General features: G+C 52.0%; 1 protein-coding gene across 1 annotated transcript; it reads left to right on the top strand.

Moving 5' to 3' along the window:
* The first annotated feature begins 1,306 nt into the window (after positions 1-1,306).
* TRIM16 (tripartite motif containing 16) lies at positions 1,307-18,571 on the top strand. Its single transcript, XM_065896646.1, has 6 exons — positions 1,307-1,813; positions 7,470-7,565; positions 11,009-11,242; positions 13,463-13,628; positions 14,060-14,155; positions 17,988-18,571. Exons 1-6 carry the CDS (start codon positions 1,307-1,309, stop codon positions 18,569-18,571), a joined length of 1,683 nt encoding a protein of 560 aa, XP_065752718.1.
* Positions 18,572-19,710: the final 1,139 nt, after the last annotated feature.

The following is a 19,710-nucleotide window of genomic DNA, read 5'->3' as shown; positions in this document are numbered from 1 at the left end:
GACAAAAGGAAAAGCCCTCCATGTCTGGGAGCCCCACGGGGCCCCGTTCGGTTTCATAACCCCCAGTACCTCAGAATGTGACTGTATTTTGAGACTGGGCTTTTCAAGAGGTCATTAAGGTAGGATGAGGTCATGAGGTTGGGCCCTAATCCAAATCTGACTGCTGTCCTTATAAAAAGAGGAGATTAGGACACAGATGTGTACAGAGGGGAGAGCATGTAAAGATACAAGGAGAAGACGGCTGTCTACACGCCAAGGAGAGAGCCCTCAAGAGAGACCAACCCTGCCGACACCTTGATCTTGGACTTCCAGCCTCCAGAACTGGGAGAAGATAAATTTCTGTTGTTTAAACCAACCAGTCTGTGGTACTTTGTTATGGCACTGGGAGCAAACCCATACACCTCGTCTAGGAAAACCTTAGTAAGTAGATAAAGCGCCCGCCCCTCTCTAGGAGCCACTGGGCAGGTTGTGCAGCCTGGGAGGGCTGTCTGCTTAGAGCTTTCTGTGGAAGGAGGCACGTTCTTCCTGAGCCTCCTGATCGCCACTGAATCCCCCTCCGAGAGAAGTCCATCTCCTGGAATGTGCCAGAGGTCATATGGAAAAGGTCAGGGTCAGAGACACAGATCCTCTTCCCAGCTGTTTCACGTCCAATTCTACGAGGTGGGAAGGGATGAGGGCTGCCCTATTGCTAAAGTCCTTACATTCTGGGTCCCTTTAAAAATTGAAAACAGGGGACTTCCCTGGTGGTGCATTGGTTAAGATTCCATGCTTCCAATGCAGGGGCCGCAGGTTGGATCCCTGGTCAGGGAACTAAGGTCCCCCATGCCACGCAGTGCAGCCAAAGAAAATAAGTAGAGAAAAACTGAAAACAAAAAATCGAACCTGTCAAGCCACGTAAAGCAACGTCGGCTTTGACTGCAGAGCTCAGGAATCTCCAGTCCTTTCCAGACCGATCCCCCAGCTTGGCTGAGATTACGGGGGGGGGGGGGGGGGGGGGGGGGGGGGCGAGTGATTCACAGAAGAATAGCAGTTTCGGGTCTGGGCTGGAGGACGGGTCGGAGCCTGTGGGGAGACAGCCTGGGTCTCCCTGAGCCTGGGGACCCGGGCTGCCTTGTGGCCACTGCAGCTGGCCGTCCTCTAAGCCGAGCAGAGTGATGACGACCGACTGAGCTTCCTCTGTGGGGAGGAAACAGTTAAAATCCTGAGGCAGCTGCAGTCAGCTGGGCGTGGTTCTCCCATCTGACTGGGGCCGCAGGACTCTGGGCCCAGGAGCGGAGGAAGCACAGCTCTGGTGCAGAACTTCCACATGGCTGAGTTTGATCTGATGGCTCCAGGGCCGCTGCCCGGGGTTCCCGCTCACCCTCCGGCCACTCTCAGCCCAGACCGTGGGTCGGCCAGCCCAGCAGAAGAAGAGGACGCAGCCGCCCCGGGGAGCTCCCCGGGGGAGAGCTGGGGACAGAGCCGTGGCTCTGCCTGGCAGGGGCGTCCTGGGGCGGAGGTGGAGGCGGGGGCGGAGGTCCTGTGCGACTTCTGCCTCGGGGCCAGCAGGGTGAGGGCCGTGAAGTCCTGCCTGACCTGCATGGTGAACTACTGCCCGGAGCACCTGCGGCCGCACCAGGAGAACAGCAGGCTGCACGGCCACCAGCTGACAGAGCCCATGAAGGACCGGGACCTGCTCGTGTGCCCGGCCCACCACAGCCCCCTGGTTGCCTTCTGCTGCCCCGATGGGCAGTGCATCTGCCAGGAGTGCGGCCGGGCCGAGCACAGGGGCCATGCCTCTGTCTCCCTCGGTGCCGCCCACAGGGACAAGGAGGCAAGTGCTGGGGTCCGTGCGGAGAGGGAGGTGGGGAGGCCGTGGGCCAGGGAGAGGCCTGGCCTCTGCCTCAGCTCCTGGGGCTGCCGGCTTCACTCCTGTGCTCTTAGCTTTGGCCCCTGTCTCTTGCATTTGCTTTGGTTACTCTGTCGCCATCTCGGTCCTGCTGTCCCTGTACTCTCTGTCTGCTCGCTCCTGTGGCGAGTTTGCCACTATTTCTCACTCAGCTTTTGGTGACTCATCCGTGGGTGGGTGTTGGGTGCAGAAGGTGTTTCCCTCTGGCTGGATCTGAGTGGCAATGAATGCAATGTAAAGCTTAGCAGAAATTCAAGAGAAAAGAGCCTAAACTTTGCCCGAAGTTCTCTTTTTCCCTTTACCCGAAACAAGAGATCAGTAGCAAGGGCCCCTTTGGAGATACCGGGTATGAAATCCAAGAGCTTGAATAGTGCCGAGATAACAGAGAACTGGAAACTTCCCTCCGGGGTACGATGTCAAGGACTGCTTACCTTAGGGAAAATAAATCTCCTCATCAGATAGAGGTATCAGGAGAGACTGAGAAATGCTGTGCTCATAGCCTGTAATTTTATTCCCATCAGGTAGGGCAACTGTTTCTAGAACAGCTGGCTTTTCTTTGCCCTGAGAAAGCTGAAAGCCTGGAGAAGTTCCTGGGAATGGATTCATATGCTTCGTTTCTCATACTCGGACTTTCCACGAGCACGTTTGTTCTCAGTGGGGAAGTGCAGTTCTTTTGTCCCACATTTCTTGTGTCCAGACTCCGGGCAGCTCCCTGTCTGCACTGAGCACGGGCCCGTGGCCGCATCTTGGCCCCGGGCTTCCTGGCAGCAGACAAGGAGCTTCCTGGAGCAGGACCCGCTTCTCCACACCCTCCCTTAAGTGTGGATTTTATCCAGCGTTAGTGCGAATTGTTCCTGAAAGCTCTGCATTCCAGATGCCAGTGAGTCACCGTTATCAACTCCACAATCCACTTGCCAACAGTTCCCAGCATCTCCAGTGCCAGGAAATGTCCACTCAGGAGAGCAGGTCACTGCCACCCACTCCCCACGTTCACAGCCACGTTCACAGAGGAGGCTCTGCGTCAGCAGACAGGTCAGAGGATAAAGCTCCATGTAACTGACTACATGGTCTTCATGTAGCCTTGCCGTGTGCTATGTGCTTTCCATGGATTTTCCCATCCAGTCCTGGAATAACTCACTGAGGTGGTGACTCTTTTCGTCTTTACCAAATTTGTCCAGACTCATACAGATGACTAAGCCATGGAGTGGGAATGGAAGCTTCTGGAAAGCCACCCCACTGGAGGAACACAGGGAAGGACCCCAAGGTCACAATATTATGACCTTACTTTATTTTTTTTGCACCAAAACCCTGCTACACATGTAGAGAGATTAAAGCAGAGTGTACTGCTTTTCCCTTGTTCAGGGTATAATATCTGAATTCTGTTACATTTAACTGGAAAAGTGATGTGTGCCCCCGTTCAGAAACAATCTCCACCAAATACTGAGATAGATTTTCCCAGAAAAGCCCTCCCTCCCAGCCTGGATCTGCCCATCTCCCTCCTCAGAGGCAGACACCACAATCTACTCTTTTCTTCTGTTTCCTTTCAGAAGTTCTATGCCTGTAGCAGCATAGCTACAATATGAATTTTAACGTGGTGTAAGCTGGTGCGTTACAGAGACATGGGGTAATTGTCATTCTGAGCAGGGAGAGTTGTGTTGCTCCTGGGTGGAACCCCAAATTCAGACATCCCAGGAGGGAGCTGTGTCAGGTAAAATACAGACAACTGGGGCAGTTCTTGGTGCTGAAAGCAGGCCGGTTACAGGTGTGATGCAGCAGCCCCGTACCCTAGATCCTTGGTGCGGGCCCAGTTCCCAGCCTCTGCTCCCTGGTGTGTCTATCAGAGTTCCTGCCTTTCCACCCTGCATCCTTGCTTTCATCTCTGAGAGTGAGTGTGTGCTCTGTCAGCGCTTTTTGGGTGGCCCTGCCACGGCTCAGGAGCCAAAAGATTTCTTGCAAGGAGCCCAGGAGACCAGCTCCGAAGACACAGTACCTGGATGAGGCTTCAGCCACCACCAGGATTATTTTGAAAGTCTTATTAGATATCAGTAAGGCTCCAGAAGCTCCATCTTTCCTCCAGCCAGCCCAAGCCCGCTGGAGCTGCTTGCTGAAGGTCACTTCGGATCGAGTCAAGCGCTAGTCACTCAGGAATGTTGTGCAAGGGAAACCGTGAACAGCAGGGCCAGCCACAGGGACACAGAGCGGCCGGAAGCTGCATTGGGTCCACAGCGATGGATTTCTCAGTTCACCGACAGAGCCCCTTCTGAGGCTCCCACGGTCTCTAGCTATGCCAGTGGGCAAAAACTCTGGATTTGGGAATTCTGGGTGTTCTCTGATTATTTGTTCTGTGCCGCTGGGCTTCCAGAGCCCAGCTCTTCCCAATGGGGACTCAGCTCTGCCCCTTGCCCAGGCCAGCGTCCCAAAGCCTCTTAGTTGTTTTTTTTTTAAAATGGAAGTGTAGTTGATTTACAACGTTGTGTTAATTTCTGCTGTACAGCAAACTGACTCCGTTTTACACATATAGACATTCTTTTTAAAATATTCTTTTCCATTATGGCTTGCCCCAGGAGATTGGATATAGTTCCCTGTGCTCTACAGTAGGACCTTGTTGTTTATCCATTCTACCTGTAATAGTTTGCATCTACCAACCCCGAATTCCCAGACCATCCCTCTCCCTTAGCTTTTTTGTTTCTTTTTGGCCACACCCTGCAGCATGCAGAACTTCCCCGACCACTGTGCCCCCTGCAGTGGAAGTGCAGAGTCTTAACCACTGGACCACCAGGGAAGCCCTTCCCTTAGCTTTTAAGAGCAGCTGATCTTCACTCCACTCACCTTCTTTGAACTCAGGCTCGCTGCTGGGAAATGAAGCTGTGGCATGCGTGTGTGTGAGTTGTGAAGTTGGCACTCTTTCTGTAACTGCTTTCCTGTTATTTTCTGTTCCTTTTCAAGTTTATCAAACATTATCGAGCACTTTCTATGGGCTAAGTGTGCTACACTATCTCAGGGAGCGTGGGCTGTAGTCAGGAAGCCAGGGCAGGTCCACGTCTGCCAAAGGGCTGGGGCAGCACAAAGGCCCTGCTGCGTGTTCCAAGGAGGAAGACCCCCGGCAGTGAGGTCAGGGCAGGTATCTTGGAGGAAGGAAGGCTCGGCTGGGCCCCGCCTTAGACCTTCAGGTCCATTAGTGGCAGGTCACCGCATCCGATCTCAGCATTGGTTCCAGAAAGCTCAGGATATGGTGGGGCTCTTGGACACAGTCTGCAGCTAGAGCAGGATCTGAGTTCTGAGAGCCACAAGTGTTCCCGCTTCTTGGGGGCGCCGTTAACCAGCATTGTTCACAGCCCGTCTGCTGCCAAAAGGCGGATGGCTTGAGGCTGTTCAGGAGAATTTCTTCTAGAAGTTCCGAGGAGTGCCTTGGACTCAGTATTATGCGACTTGTTTTATCCTGAACATTCCACCAGGCTGTGCATCTTTCAGGAGCAGGGACGGTGTCTTATATAACTGGACTGGCACGTAGTGAGCTCTGATCAGCTGGCCAAGGGGTGAAGTCAGGGCCCAGCTGGGACCCTAGTGTTCCCAGACACAGACTCTCTAGAGGGAAACACAAAGCAACTGGCACCATCTGGAATCTCCTCCTCTCTTCTCCCTCCCCCTGCTGTTCCAGTTTGCATCTCTACCCCGACCCTGGCCACTGAGCTGGGTACCACCTTTGCCCTGGAGACAGAAGCAAGAACGATTTTGTTAACATATTCTTGAGGCACCGGAGGAGACGCTAAACCATCTGATGAGGGTCGTAGAGCCTGAGAGAGGCAGGTCTTGTACCCCAGATGTGGTGCCTTTTGCACAGCATCTGCCCTCACCCCGCTGAAGCAGGGAGGACTCTCTGTGCCCTTGGACATGGGGCCGTCTACTCTCATTGGCACTGCTGTCCTGCTTTTGTATGGGGCTTGCCTGGGCCTGCGACCGGGAGCCAGGGTCTAAGGCACCCCGTCATTTCCTGGGAACAGGAAAAACTGGAGGTGCTCGTCTCCGAAGTGGCCCCGCCTCTTGTGATAAGCAGGAGTGCCTGCTTGTGGGGTGACTCACTCAGAGGTCCCCGTTAGGCACTTGGGAGCCCCTTTCTCCTTTTATGGCAATCCGCAGACAGCAGGGAGAAGCCCCCTCCCTGGACACTCTGGGGGTCTCCTGTGTCCCCGGATGGTGCTGGGGCCGACCGCTTTAATACGCTCTGCACTCGTTGCTAACGTGTGTTCTGTTGTGTCTCCCACCACCTTTCAACAAGCAGCTCATGTCCCCTCCCGTCATGGAACAGGTCACTGGGTAATAAGCCTTCTAGACAGACCAGGATTCCACGTTGCCCCCAAATAGGTCGGACCCCGCATCTTCCCTGCTTCCCCCACTCTCGGGCATCAGGTCTCAGGCCTCAGGGGCGGGAGGTCACCTGGACTCACTTGGCTCTGAGTCAGGGCCGCAGGGCCTGAGCAAACGTTGCCAGGCTTCTGCAGAGGGAGGCGAGTCCCCTGCCTGCCTGGGCTGCCACCACTGGGGCCTGGGATCCCCGTGGGCTTCAGTGGGAGGAAGGGGAGACGCGTCACGGTGCCCCCGCACCCCGAGTTCTGTTAGGGCGAGTGCAGACACGCTGCTGTGAAAATCAGTGAAAGCTCTTCTTTCTGTTGCTGCTGTCTCATGCCCTTGTGGACGCAGAAAGTGACAGGGCCTCTGAAGTTTGCAAAGGCTCTGGTTTCATGCCTCGGCATGTTCTCGGCAGACAGTGCTTGGGGAGTTTCAGGAGGCGAGAGTGGGGCTGGGCAGGGGCGTCGACGTGGGCAAACCCGGGGTTCTCAGGTGGGCACTTGCCTCGGTGGGGAGGGTTCGCTCTGTCTGCATCCGGCGGAGAATAAGAGTCCGTGATGGGAAGCAGCCGAGGTAGTGCTAGTAACGATGAGGATAATGACACCACTGACACGGATGGAGCGCCTGCAACGTGCCCGCTACTGTACAGAGTTCCTGCTGACACGCCTCCCATCCTTGCGGGAGCCCTGTGAATCGGGCACTTTAGCTGCTCCCACCTCACAGGTGAAGAAATGCAAGTGTGGAGGCGTTAAGTAAATTTTCCCGAAGTCTCATCTGCTAACTAGAAACCCTGGCATGCCCACCCCCGACTTCAAGCGCCCTGTGCTCCTTGTCAGGCCGTTCTGGGCCGGATGGGCTGGACTCAACTCCACTGACAACTGTGTGACCTTGGATAGGTGGCTCCATTTTCTCACCTGTACAATGGAGATAATGTGTTTACCTGCTATGGGCATGGTCAGGATGATAAGAGGTGACACAGAGAAATGCTTGAAGCGATGCCCAGTGCAGCGTAAGCTCTCCCTGCATTTTAGCCAGTTCACCCCAGGAAGTGCCGGCACACAGCTGACCCTCTGTGCCTCCACTGAGGGTGGGTGCTCCAGCCTGGCTTCTGAGAGCAGTTTCTGAGACAGACTCCCCTTTCCATGGAAGAAGGGCAGACGGTGCCCTTGCTCCTGGGGACCTTCCGAGTGCCCTGGGCTCCTTCCTCCTTGACGCTGACCTTTCCTCTTCTTAGGCTGAGCTTCGGATCACCCAGTTAGACCTGGAGCAGAAACTCAAGTTGAATGAAAATGCCATCGCCAGGCTCCAAGACAACCATAAATCTGTTCTGGTAAGGCTGGCCGGGGTCACCTGCCGGGCTTTGGCGCTGCTGCATGCCCAGCCAGGCCCACCCGGGGTTGTGGGATGCAGGGTGCAGGCCCGGCCCCCATGTCCACGGGCCCCATGGGTTTTATCATTGGGTGAGAACTGTGGGTACAGATAAGGTCGGCCACACTGCAGGGTGGCTTCAACTTGTTATGGGGATTTGCTATGAAATTAGTTCAAGATTCAGAACTGGCAAGTGATTTACTTTTTAATGTTACAGAGTAGAAGCAAGCTAGTCCTGTAATGACAGTGTCCTTATTTGTACATGTGTATATGCTTTTTTGACCGGGAGAAAAGGGTGTGTGTGGGAGTCAAGGGGGGTGGTTAGCCAGAGCTCCAGAAATTATGCATAATCTTGGATCCTTCCATCATAGGAGGGTGTTCTGCATGCAATTCTCACCAGTCCTAAATCCTGGCAGCCAGAAAAGAGAGGTGAGAGCTGCTGGATTAGTGGACGGTACTTGATAAGGCCAGTGGCATGCCAGGCTACTTAGTTTTAGTCTCTCTGGTTTGTGACCACTTTCTATAATAAACCCTATGTAGACCCAAACAGTTCCACAAAGGTTTCTCATTAGTGGCAAGCCAATAACCACAACTCAGAGGAGAATGCAAAACAACTACCCTATGGCAGTCAGTCAGCAGCAGCATCTTTGCATACCAAGAATGATTCTATCCATTCATCCATCCATCCACCTACATATCCACTATCCATCCACCCACCCATCCATCCATCCACCCACTTATCCATCCACCCACCTATCCATCCACCCATCCATCTATCCATCCATCCATCCATCCATGCACCCATCTGTCCATCCATCCTTCCATCCATCACCTACCCATCCACTCACCCGTCCATCCATCCATCCATCCATCCATCCATCCATCCATCCGTCCGTCCATCCATCCACCCACCTATCCATCCATCCATCCACCCATCCACCCATCCATCTATCCATCCATCCACCCACCCATTCGTCTGTCCATCCATCCTTCCATCACCTACCCATCCACTCACCCATCCATCCATCCATCCACCCATCCATCACCTACCCATCCACTCACCCATCCATCCATCCATCCATCCATCCACCCACCCATCCACCTGTCCATCCATCCATCCATCCACCCATCTGTCCATCCATCCATCCATCACCTACCCATCCACTCACCCATCCATCCATCCATCCATCCATTCACCCACCTATCCATCCATCCATCCACCCATCCATCTATCCATCCATCCATCCATCCATCCACCCATCCGTCCGTCCATCCATCCATCCATCCATCACCTACCCATCCACTCACCCATCCATCCATCCATCCGTCCATCCATCCATCCATCTGTCCATTCACCCACCTATCCATCCATCCATCCACCCATCCATCTATCCATCCATCCATCCACCCATCCGTCCATCCATCCATCCATCCATCACCTACGCATCCACTCACCCATCCATCCATCCATCCGTCCATCCATCCATCTATCCATATATAATACATGTAACCATTTCAACTTAATTTCTTCCTTCTTGGTGTTTATAACTAACTGGCTGTGGAAGAATGAATACCTATTTCTTACCCATATAGTCTTATGAAAAGAAGAACAATAATTATCCCTTTAAAGTCTTGGAAACCTTCAGAGATTGTTGATTTCCATGCTCAGTGTAATCTGGAGAACCGCATGGAGCATCTTGCCTTTTTCCAGCTCTTTATTTTCCAGACACTTTGATCCCTACTCAGTTCTTCTCTTAACTGCATGGTAACCAGGTGAGGTAGTTACCACAGTGGCCACCATGTAGGAGGTACATGAGGACACAGAGACAACAAGAATCATCCAGGGTCCCTAGATTGATGGGACAGGAGAGCCTGCGAGTGTTGCTCCCTTGACCTAAGAATTACTCAGTCTGTTGAAATGGTGGTGCTTTAGTTTCTTTATCTAAGAAATGGGGACTGTAGTAGTACAGTCGTGCCTTGGTGTCCTCAGGGGATTGGTTTTAGGACAACCCCCAATCCCCCCACCACGGATACCAAAATCCACAGATGCTCAAGTCCCTTGTATAAAATGGCCTAGTATTTGCACGGAAACCTACGCATATCCTCCCGTATACTTTAAATCTTCTCTAGATTACTTACAATACCGGATAAAATGTAAATGCTATGTAAATAGTGGCCAGCTTGGCAGAGTCCAGTTTTGCTTTTTGGAACTTTCTGGAATATTTTCCCAAATATTTTCGTTCTGTGGTTGGTTGAATTCGTGGTTGTGGAATCTGCAGATATGGAGGGACATCTGTATTTACCTTCTAGGGTCGCCATGAGAGAATATGTATACCGTGCTCAGAACAGTGCCCGGCCCATGATAAGCACTTACTAAATGTGGCCGGTATTGTATTACTATGTTGTGTAATTAAAAAGTGACCAGGCAGGCGGCAGGACCCCAGGAGAACAGAAAATAGTACCTGGAGGGGCTGCTCAGAGGGCTCTCAGATGGGATGGTCATGGAGGGACGATGGGGGAGATTGAAGGGAGGGTGAGCAAAGGAAAGTGTTTCCAAGAACGTTACATGAAGTTTAACCAGGTAATTTGTGTTGGGGCAACGATCTGGAGTTGGGCATTGTCAGAGGGAGCCGTCAGCACCAGGACCTAAGAACTACCAAAGAGAAGTGGAAACCGTTGAAAACGTGGATTGAAGTTGTAAATATGACATTGACTGAAGGCATTTGTAAAGGATGTGGAAGGATAGAATCCCACATGCACAAGTGCCATCATGCAAATCCTTGCTATTCATCACATGGAATTTGTTTTATATATTTTTGAACGTGGCATTCCATTCTGCATAGGTAGGCTGGTCCTGCGATGCTTACGTGCTGTGGACACCTGCACACACCCTAAACATTTTGTGCCTGGCACAGACACCATAGGGTTAGATGTGCTTTTGGCTCAGATGGACCCGGTGGGCAGTTTAACTGGACATAAATGAAATGCTAAGAAAGCAAATCCATGCTACTGATTTGTACAAAGAAGCCAAATTATTATTTTACCGCAAGAAACATGACTATCAAGTATACTGAATACGCACATTGTCCTGGTTGGTAGACTGATGTCACAAACTTGAAGAGCAGCCCGACTGTCAGAGCTGGACTCAGAAATCAGATAATTCACTCTCTCATCTGATGGATGAGAGACTAAGGGAGTGATTGGCAAATAAGTACTTATACCCTGGAGAGTCCTTCTTGTTTCCGGGAACCCAGGATTCAAATGAGAATAAAGGCTTGCTTTTACCATAGGAAATCGCTCCCTGATTTGCGGGTTTCTCGGGTTTGCGTTTCTGCGTGTTGAGCTTTGAGAAGCTTGGACGCCTCGCTAACGGGTTCTTCACCCCTCCGCCCCTCCCCCCGCCAGGTGTTGGTGTCGGAGGTAAAGGCGGTGGCCAAGGAACAGTTTGGGAATCTCCTTGCTGCCATGAGGAAGGCCCAGGCTGACATGATGCTCTTCTTGGAGGAGAAGGAACAAGCTGCCCTGGGCCAGGCCAATGGCATCAAGACCCACCTGGAGTACAGGAGCGCAGAGATGGAGAAGACCAGGCAGGAACTGGACAGAATCGCTGCCATCGGCAACCCCGTGATTTTCCTGGAGGTATGGGCTGCCGTGCCGCTGACGCCAGGGAGACCTTCGCTCTGCTCGGCCTGTGGCGCACGGGGGAGGGGGACTGCCCGCTGATAAACGGGTGCGCAGGGAGCTGTGAGGGCAGAGAGGAGCTGAGTACAGGGGTACAGGAGGGAGGGCTTTCCAGAGCGGAGAGGCTGGAACCGGGTCGTGGAAGACGCATCCTGTGCCAGCAGCGGCAACGGCATGTGCCGAGGCAGAGAGGTTTGAGACAGCACAGCTGATTTGGGGAACTGAGGCGCTTTCACAGGGATGGGGTGCGGGATGCTGGGTACAGAGTGATGGGAGGCGAGGCTGGCGGGGCCAGGTGGGCATCTGGCTGTAGAAGCTTGCTCTTCATCGTGAAGGCACAGCAGCCCAGGGAGGACTTCAGCTGAGGGGTGATGAGCTCAGGCCTCAGTGTGCTTTATAAACCGCTCCGACAGTGGAGGGATGCTTGCTGGGCCGGGGTGAGACCCGGGTCCTGCTGCCTTTCGGAGAGGGCTGCATGCGCTGGGGGTGACTGAGGACAGACAGCCCAGCAGAGAAGATGAGACCTTGCATTACCATGTGCCATTCATTGTATGTTAAGCCACCTGCCATCAGACATTCCATCCTCCTGGGTCTGTCACTAGAGCGCTGTGTAGTTTTTAGCAAGTCACTTGACCTTTTTGGGTCTCAAATTCCTCATTTATAAACAAGCAGGTCGGAGTGAATGATTTCCAAGGCTCCTTCAGTGCTAATATTCCTACATACAAATAGTTCTTTTATTGCATTTTGGGAAGATTCCCTTCTAGTTAAAGGCAAACATAAATGCTTATTATGAAAAAAAGCCTTGGAAAATATGGAAAAATATAAAGGAACGCGATCATTCATATTTCCATCACCCAAGATAATCATCGTTAGCCTTGTAGTGAGTGAGAGAAAGAGAAGCAGACAGAGACAGACAGACATACCAAAGAATGTCTTTCAGTTCCTTTACTTTTCAATATCAAAACAAAGAAACTATGAAGAAAAATTTGGCTTCCCATGTCATGAGTTTCCTAAAGAGCATATAAATAATTTTTAAAAAGAAATAAAATCTCTTTATTTTTTTCTCCTTTTGTAACTTTAACATAAAAACTTTAATATGTATAAAATATATTTTAGTATAGGCCAACTTATTTTAGTTAAACATAACTTCTTTTTCCACAAATTTTTAGCCAATCGAAATGACATGTATTGTTGTTCCCCAGTGATTCTTTTTTTTAGAAATAGACCATTTTATTTTATTTTATTTTTTATTTTTTCGCTGTGCCGTGCAGTATGAGGGATCTTAGTGCCCCAACCAGGGATCCAGCTCTCGCCCCCTGCCTTGGAAGCATAGAGTCTTAACCACTGGACCGCCAGGGAAGTCCCCCCAGTGATCTAAAATGTTACTTTTATCATATATGGCACTAACTCTACATATGGTGTTAAAATGTTCATTTTTCTCCCTGTCTACTCTCTGGCTTGGCCTCTTTCTTCTCTTCCATTATTAATCTAACCATTCTGGTACAACTGTTTTCATCGCTAAGTTTTCTGCCGTACCCACTCTGTAATTCAGTGCTTCCATTGCATTTGAATTTTGATAATGTGTTACACCTGAAAGCAACCTTTCCTGATCACTGCAGAGTTTTGAAGCATGAGAGGCTTAATGTGATTATCTATGTGAAAACACTTTTCAAACTCTAAAGCACAGACCAAGAATTAGAGAACACTGTGTATTGGATTGAACCGACTAGGAAAATGCAGCAGCAGGCACTCCCGCCTGAGGACTTGTCTGTGAATCTTCCAAGTGCTACACCCCTTCCTCCATCCCTGTTGTGGTTTGTGTTTAAATTAGTTAAAAAAAAAGTACTGATAGAATGAAGGTTGCAGGAATGTTACCGCCATCTGCGCTGTTGGTGTAACACATTTGTTCTTCGATTCCCTGTCTGGGCTGTGTATTGCATCTGCTCGTGGGTGCCTAGTATCTCTTGATTTCTAAAAGTCCACTTTCCCAGTTAAAAAACACGAATGCTTTCTACATTATCAGACACTGAGCTGGACCCATTACACACACTTTCTTTGTGAAGTGCACGTCACCATCAGCCTATTTTACAGATGAGGAAGGTGCCGTATTGAGGAGGACAGCCCTGTTTAAGAAGCACAGAGGCCAGGGCAAGTTCTGCCGTGTGTCCTTTCCTGCAGGAGTACTGCAAGTTCAAGAACATGAAGGACGATGCTTTCCCTAGTGTCTACATTGGACTCAAGGACAAGCTCTCGGGCATCCGCGAGGTCATCATGGACACCACTGCACACCTGATCGAGTTGCTGCAGAATTACAAGGAGAAGCTCCAGGAGTTCTCCAAGGAAGGTGAGAAGCTGTGGCTTGAAGTGTCTCGGAGGGGCTGACGCGGGAGGTGGGAGTTGGGAGGGAGAGCAGAACCAGGGAGCTTCTCATTTTCAGAGCCATCCTCTGGCTAGCCGTGCTACTGATGGACACTTACCTTGATGACTGAGACCAGAGAATGTGAGTCAGTCACATCACGCCCTTGGCCAGCATCTCCGAGACTAGCTTCTGAGGTTGCTGATGCCTGTACTTTCAAGGGAAATCCAAGTCGGGCTGGGGTCTTTCCTCAGCGTGTTTCACTTTAGTGTGGTCCATTGAGCAGGGGTCTCTGACACATGACTAGTGTCCGGGCCCTTCTTCCCCGAGGAAGCCCAGGGAAGAGGGGCTGGGGGTTCCTGCTTAGGTTCTCCTGCCCACCTGGACAGGTGTGCATTCACAATTCTCTGATTTTCTAGAGGAGTACGACATCGGAACTCAGGTGTGTGCCATCACTGAACACAAACACTGGACCTCAGAACCGGAGCCCAGCACCAGGCAGCAGTTCCTCCTGTGTAAGTCGTGAACAGCTTCCCTTTCCCTGGGTGTGGGTATACGCGTGAGGCTTTGGAAGCAAGGATGCCGTCTCACGTAGGTTTCAGGTTCTTGCAACAGCAGGGTCTGTTCCCAAATGGTACATTTAAAAAAGTTTAATTTAAGAAAAATTTGAACTTTTCATTTTGAAACAGTTTCCAACTTACTAAAACATTGCAAAAAGAGGACCAAGAATTCTTGTATACCTTTCATCCGGTTTTTCCAAACATTAACACTTTACGTTACAACGGTCCACTGATCCAAACTGGAAAATGAACTTACTGCAAGTCTATTAACTAATCTGTGGAATTTATTCAGGTTTCACGAGGTATTCCTCCCAATGTCCTTTTTTCTGGCTGCAGGTCCGGTCCAAGGTCACAGATGTTTCTTTGTCTCCAGTCTGGGTCCAGTCCCTTTGTCCTTCTGTGTCCTTCATGACCTTGGCCCTTTCAAAGATCCTGGCTAGTTCCCAAATGGCTCCCTGTTAAGTCTGACTTGGCCAGAACTGCAAAACCCATTGTCCCGTCATGATGTGGGAGTGTCCTGGGCTGTCAGCATTTTTGAAAACACGTTATTCCCAATCAATACTTCCTTATGGTTAACAAGGCAGGGAGGTTTCATCTCCCAGGAGAGGAAGGGCTGCATCTGGGTAGTCGAGGCTCACTTTTAGGACATGCAGCTGCTTCATCTCTTTGGAACGTGCTGTTGAACCCTGCTTCTGCTTGCTTTCTGGGGCTGAGCGCTGGCTGACCAACTCCTGAACCCCTTTTGCTCTGGTCGTGACGTGGAGCCTCGGATTCGATGACTGTCTCCTGTTCTTTCCACAGCTCCTCATTTTCCCCAGGACCTCTCGGTTTCCACACAGTTTCCTTGATTGATTCTTTCCTGCTTCCTGACACCAGCACGTCTATGTTTTTTTTTTTTAATAAATTTATTTATTTATTAATTATCTATTTTTGGCTGCATCGGGTCTTCGTTGCTGTGCGCGGGCTTTCTCTAGTTGCGGCGAGCAGGGGCTACTCTATGTCGTGGTGCGCGGGCTTCTCATTGCGGTGGCTTCTCTTGTTGCGGAGTGCGGGCTCTAGGTGTGCAGCTTCAGTAGTTGTGGCGCGTGGGCTCAGTAGTTGTGGCACATGGGCTTCAGTAGTTGTGGCTCACGGGCTCTAGAGCTCAGGCTCAGTAGTTGTGGCACATGGGCTTAGTTGCTCCGCGGCATGTGGGATCTTCCCGGACCAGGGCTTGAACCCGTGTCCCCTGCATTGGCAGGCAGATTCTTAACCACTGCGCCACTAGGGAAGCCCCACATGTATGTTTTACTAACAGATATAGTTAATAACAAGAAGCCAGATACCTTTTGTGCTTAACATTAAAATAAAAGTGAACCACATCCTATTATAATCTGTTTTCTGTTGCATGAAAGTCATCTCTTTTCATGCATGACATTAACTTTTGCTCCTAGAGTATTGCTGTGACCTTTTAGCTTTTTATGGACTCAGATCATTTCACCTGTCCAAGTTCTGTCAAATTGCCAACTTGACTGACCAGTGGGAGCCACTTGTAAGCTGGCCTCTGTGACCTTTAAGCCTTGACCTTCTGCCCTTGAGATTCTGAAAAGTATTGCTGCTTTCTGGCACTAACAGAATGTTCCAGACCCATTCTGGTTTTCTTGTCCCAAGGCATAGAATCACCTACCCTGTAAGGAGCCCTGGGTCGCCCTAGACGAGAAGAGTACTAACGCACTCATTCATTTGGCACGTGTATACTGAGCATCTTCTCAGAGCTAGAACCCCAGGATAGAGTCCCGCATAAAATGTGGAGCTGATAGAATAAAAGGAGAACATTCATGAAACAAACACACGGATAAATAATTACACATTGTGATGAGTACCAGGAAGTTATAAAGCCAGGGTTCTCCGAGAGACATTGAGGCAGGCATGGAGACCTCTTTGAGGACAGACTCACAACCGCAATCCGAACGGATCAGTCGGGATCTCCCTAACTCAGGTCAGGGCGAGGACCCCACCGTGGAGGGAACGGTCTGTGCCGAAGCCGCCCGAGCGGGTTCAGCGTTGGGTGGGTCTGAGGTCAGGGTGCTGGAGTGTGGAGGTCAAGGGGGAGAGGGCAGGAGACGAGGTTGCTGACGCAGGCAAGCGCCAGTCACACAGGGCTGGGTGGCCAGGGAGGCGGGTCACCGCTTTTTCCTAAGGGCAGGGGCGCCATCAGGGGCTGTAAGCTGGGGCGACGCGATTCACCTTAGCTGGCTCCCTGAAGCGAGCTCCTGTCCGGGAGAAGGTCTGGGCGGGGGAGGCGGGAGAGAGCACCCCGGCCAGCGTGGGGCTACTGCACGCTCTGGGGGAGATTTGGGGGTGGCTTAGATGGGGGTGAAGCAGGGCACTGAGAGGACTCAGGGCTGCCTGTGTGTGTGGTGGGACAAGATGTGGGAGGATGAGGGAAAAGAAATGGAGTGTGACTTGGGCACCTGGGTGCGTGGAGGTGTTGTTTTCTGGGACCAGGAAGAGAATGTGTGGGGCAGGGGACTGCTTGAGGGTTCCTCTGCTAAATATTGGCCAGATATTTTAACAAATGAGTGAATCAGATGTGGGTGTATGAGTGCCTGTCTGCCCCAGACCCTTGCCGACACTGGGTAGAAAAGTGCCTGGATTTCAGGACGTATTTGTTGAATGAATGAAAGCATGAGCCCATCCGTAGGTTTTACTTCTTGATTCAGTGCAGCAAATAATATAGTAAATTCCAAGCAATTTGAGCTTCAGGAAGGAAGGAGGTGGGTTGACTTGTCAAAAGGGGTCTGGGACCACTTACGACCTGCATGGGCGAGGTGCCCCCCCCCCCGCAAGCAGTTCTCCGTGACACTGCCCTGGCGTCCCACAGTTTAACTCGGTTCTGGCACTGCCTGGAGATGGCGTCAGATCCCACAGGTTGGCTCCCACTTCAGATGCCAGTCGCCAAGTATTGGGTCCCCAGGTGACGGACAACTTCTGTCCGACTTGGCTACAAATCAGAGGTTCCCAGGACCCCCCCGCCCCAGCCTTGGACTCGAGCATTTGCTAGAACAGCTCACAGAAGTCAGGGAGACACTTATATTCACCAGTTTATTAAAGGATGTGGTAAAGGACACAGATGAGCAGCCAGATGGAGAGAGAGAGGCACGGGGCAAGGCTGGGGAGGGTCCCGATTTCAGGAGCTTCTGTCCCCATGGAGATGGGGTGCATCGCCTTCTGGTGTGGATGTTTGCCAACCTGGAAGCACTCAGAACCCTGCACTATTGAGATTTTATGGAGGCTTCATCTCATAGGCATGATGGCCCACTAACTCCATTTCCAGCCCCTCTCACTTCTCATGAGAATAGGAGTTAGGGCTGCAAGTTCCAAGCTTCTAGTCATGACTTGGTCTCTCTGGTGACCAGCCAGCCCCCTCCAGGAGCCCACCCAGAGTTGCCTCGTCAGAACAAAAGAGACATGTATAACCTGGGAAATTACAAGGGTTTCAGTAGCTCTGTGTCGGGAACAGGGGCCAAAGACCAAATATTAGAACAACAGATGGTCCTAGTGCTCTTATCACTCAGGAGATCACAGGGAGCTTTGTGCCGGCAAACGGGAACCAGAGACCAAATATATATTTATTATAAATCACAATATCACACTTGCGTTCTGTTTTCTGGTTTTTACCCACCTCTTTTCTGGGAAGGAACAGGGGTCTGGGAGACGGATGTCTTTTCGTCCTTTGGAGGCTCGCTAGGTTTGAAGTGTTGGGTCTGAATCAGCTGTTGGTCCCTGACTTTCTGTGTCCCCTCAGATGCCTGTGACGTTGCCTTCGACCCCGACACGGCACACAGGTACCTCCGGCTGCAGGAGGACAACCGCAAGGTCACCAACACCACGCCCTGGGCGCACCCGTACCCGGGCCTCCCCAGCAGGTTCACACACTGGCGGCAGGTGCTGGCCCAGCAGAGCCTCTACCTGCATAGGTACTACTTCGAGGTGGAGCTCTCCGGGGCGGGCATCTACGTGGGCCTGACGTGCCAGGGCATCGACCGCAAGGGCGAGGAACGCAATGGTTGCATTTCCGGAAACGACTTCTCCTGGAGCCTCCAGTGGGATGGCAAGGGGTTCAGGGCCTGGCACAGTGACACGGAGACCCCACTCAGGGCCCGCCCTTATCAGAGGCTGGGAGTCTATGTGGACTTCCCTGGAGGCGTCCTCTCCTTCTACGGCATTGAGCCGGAGGCCATGACGCTGGTGCACCGTTTCGACTGTAAGTTTTCGGAGCCCGTCTTCCCAGCCTTCTGGCTTTCCAAGAAGGACAACGCCATCCGGATTGCGGATCTGGGAGAGGAACCCGAGAAGCCGGCACCGACCCCGGTGGAGCCTGCTCCCTAGATGCCGGGGTCCAGAGCCCAGACCTGTGCTAACACACAGACGGGGCGGCAGCTTGCGTTTTAAGGCTGACTGGGGGGCAGAATCCCTGCCAGCGGTTGCTGGCTTTAGAAATCACGTGGGTCACGGGATGAGGGGAAGGGTCTCTGGCCGCCGCCTTGGGCTCCATGCATCGCTGTTCACCACGTTTGCCATAATCCTCAGGCCCTAAGTCCCCCTCGCCATCTTCTCGTGATGTCCTGTCTGCTCGGGTGAACAGCACACGGTGCCCAGAGGTGGTCACCAGGAATCCTCAGAACCGTCAGAAAGACTGCAGAGGAATCAGAATAAATCGCTAACTTTATCTCGCTTCCCCCGCGTCCCCGGCGCTGTCCTGAGCTCCTCCCTTGCGTCAGCCCTCGTGGCTCTCATGGCAGCCCCGTGGGGTAGCTGCTCACACCGTCCCCATTTTGCAGGTGGGGAAGCTGTGGTCCGGTGGGGGTCAGTGAACTTGCTCGGGGTCACCGTGGTCACGTGGTGAGTGAGTGGCCGAGCCGGGATTCAGACCTGGGAGGGCTGACGTTGAACTTCTAACCCCGACCCCACGCTGCCTTGCTCCTTAGACGGCGGGTGTTGTGTGCACGGGAATAAACCACATCATGAACTGCGTTCATAGGAGTAGAGCGTCTTACGGCCTCCGTCGCTTTGCACCCGCACGTCTGACCGGGCCTTGCAGCTCTGCCGTGATGGAGAGCTCACTACCTCACCCGGAAGCTCACCTGGTTTGGGGACAGTGAGGATTGCAGGAATGTCTTAGTGGGGTCCGAGTCCTATAGTCCCTGTGACCTCAGGCGACGGGGCTCCTTCCTCTCTCCTGGAGCCACCCGGACGGTGTGGATGCGTCTGATTCCTCATTCAAGGGCAGTTCTCCACGTGTTCGGGGGCAGCTCTCACACTGTCCCGCCCGGGAATTATTCTTGGCTTCTCACTCTATCTCCCACTTTCCTTTGTGGTTTCCGGACCTTCTACTCCTCTGATCACATCCCCCTCCTTTCTTCAGACACGCTCCCTAAGCGCAATGACAAACTGTATTTAAATGGGTTTCTGAGGATATAACCTGAGGCCCCTTTCGGGATTCCCTGGAAATACAACTTCTGGGTCTT

This window comes from Phocoena phocoena, chromosome 19 (genome assembly GCF_963924675.1).
Source record: "Phocoena phocoena chromosome 19, mPhoPho1.1, whole genome shotgun sequence".
Lineage (NCBI taxonomy): Eukaryota > Metazoa > Chordata > Mammalia > Artiodactyla > Phocoenidae > Phocoena > Phocoena phocoena.
This window is presented reverse-complemented; position numbering and strand designations above follow the sequence as displayed.

Coding starts and splice junctions, on each gene's coding strand:
- TRIM16 (XM_065896646.1), top strand. CDS start 1,307: ATGGCTGAGTTTGATCTGATGGCTCCAGGGCCGCTGCCCGGGGTTCCC. Junction 11,243..13,462: donor ACCCCGTGATTTTCCTGGAG/GTATGGGCTGCC, acceptor CCTTTCCTGCAG/GAGTACTGCAAGTTCAAGAA. Junction 14,156..17,987: donor CAGGCAGCAGTTCCTCCTGT/GTAAGTCGTGAA, acceptor GTGTCCCCTCAG/ATGCCTGTGACGTTGCCTTC.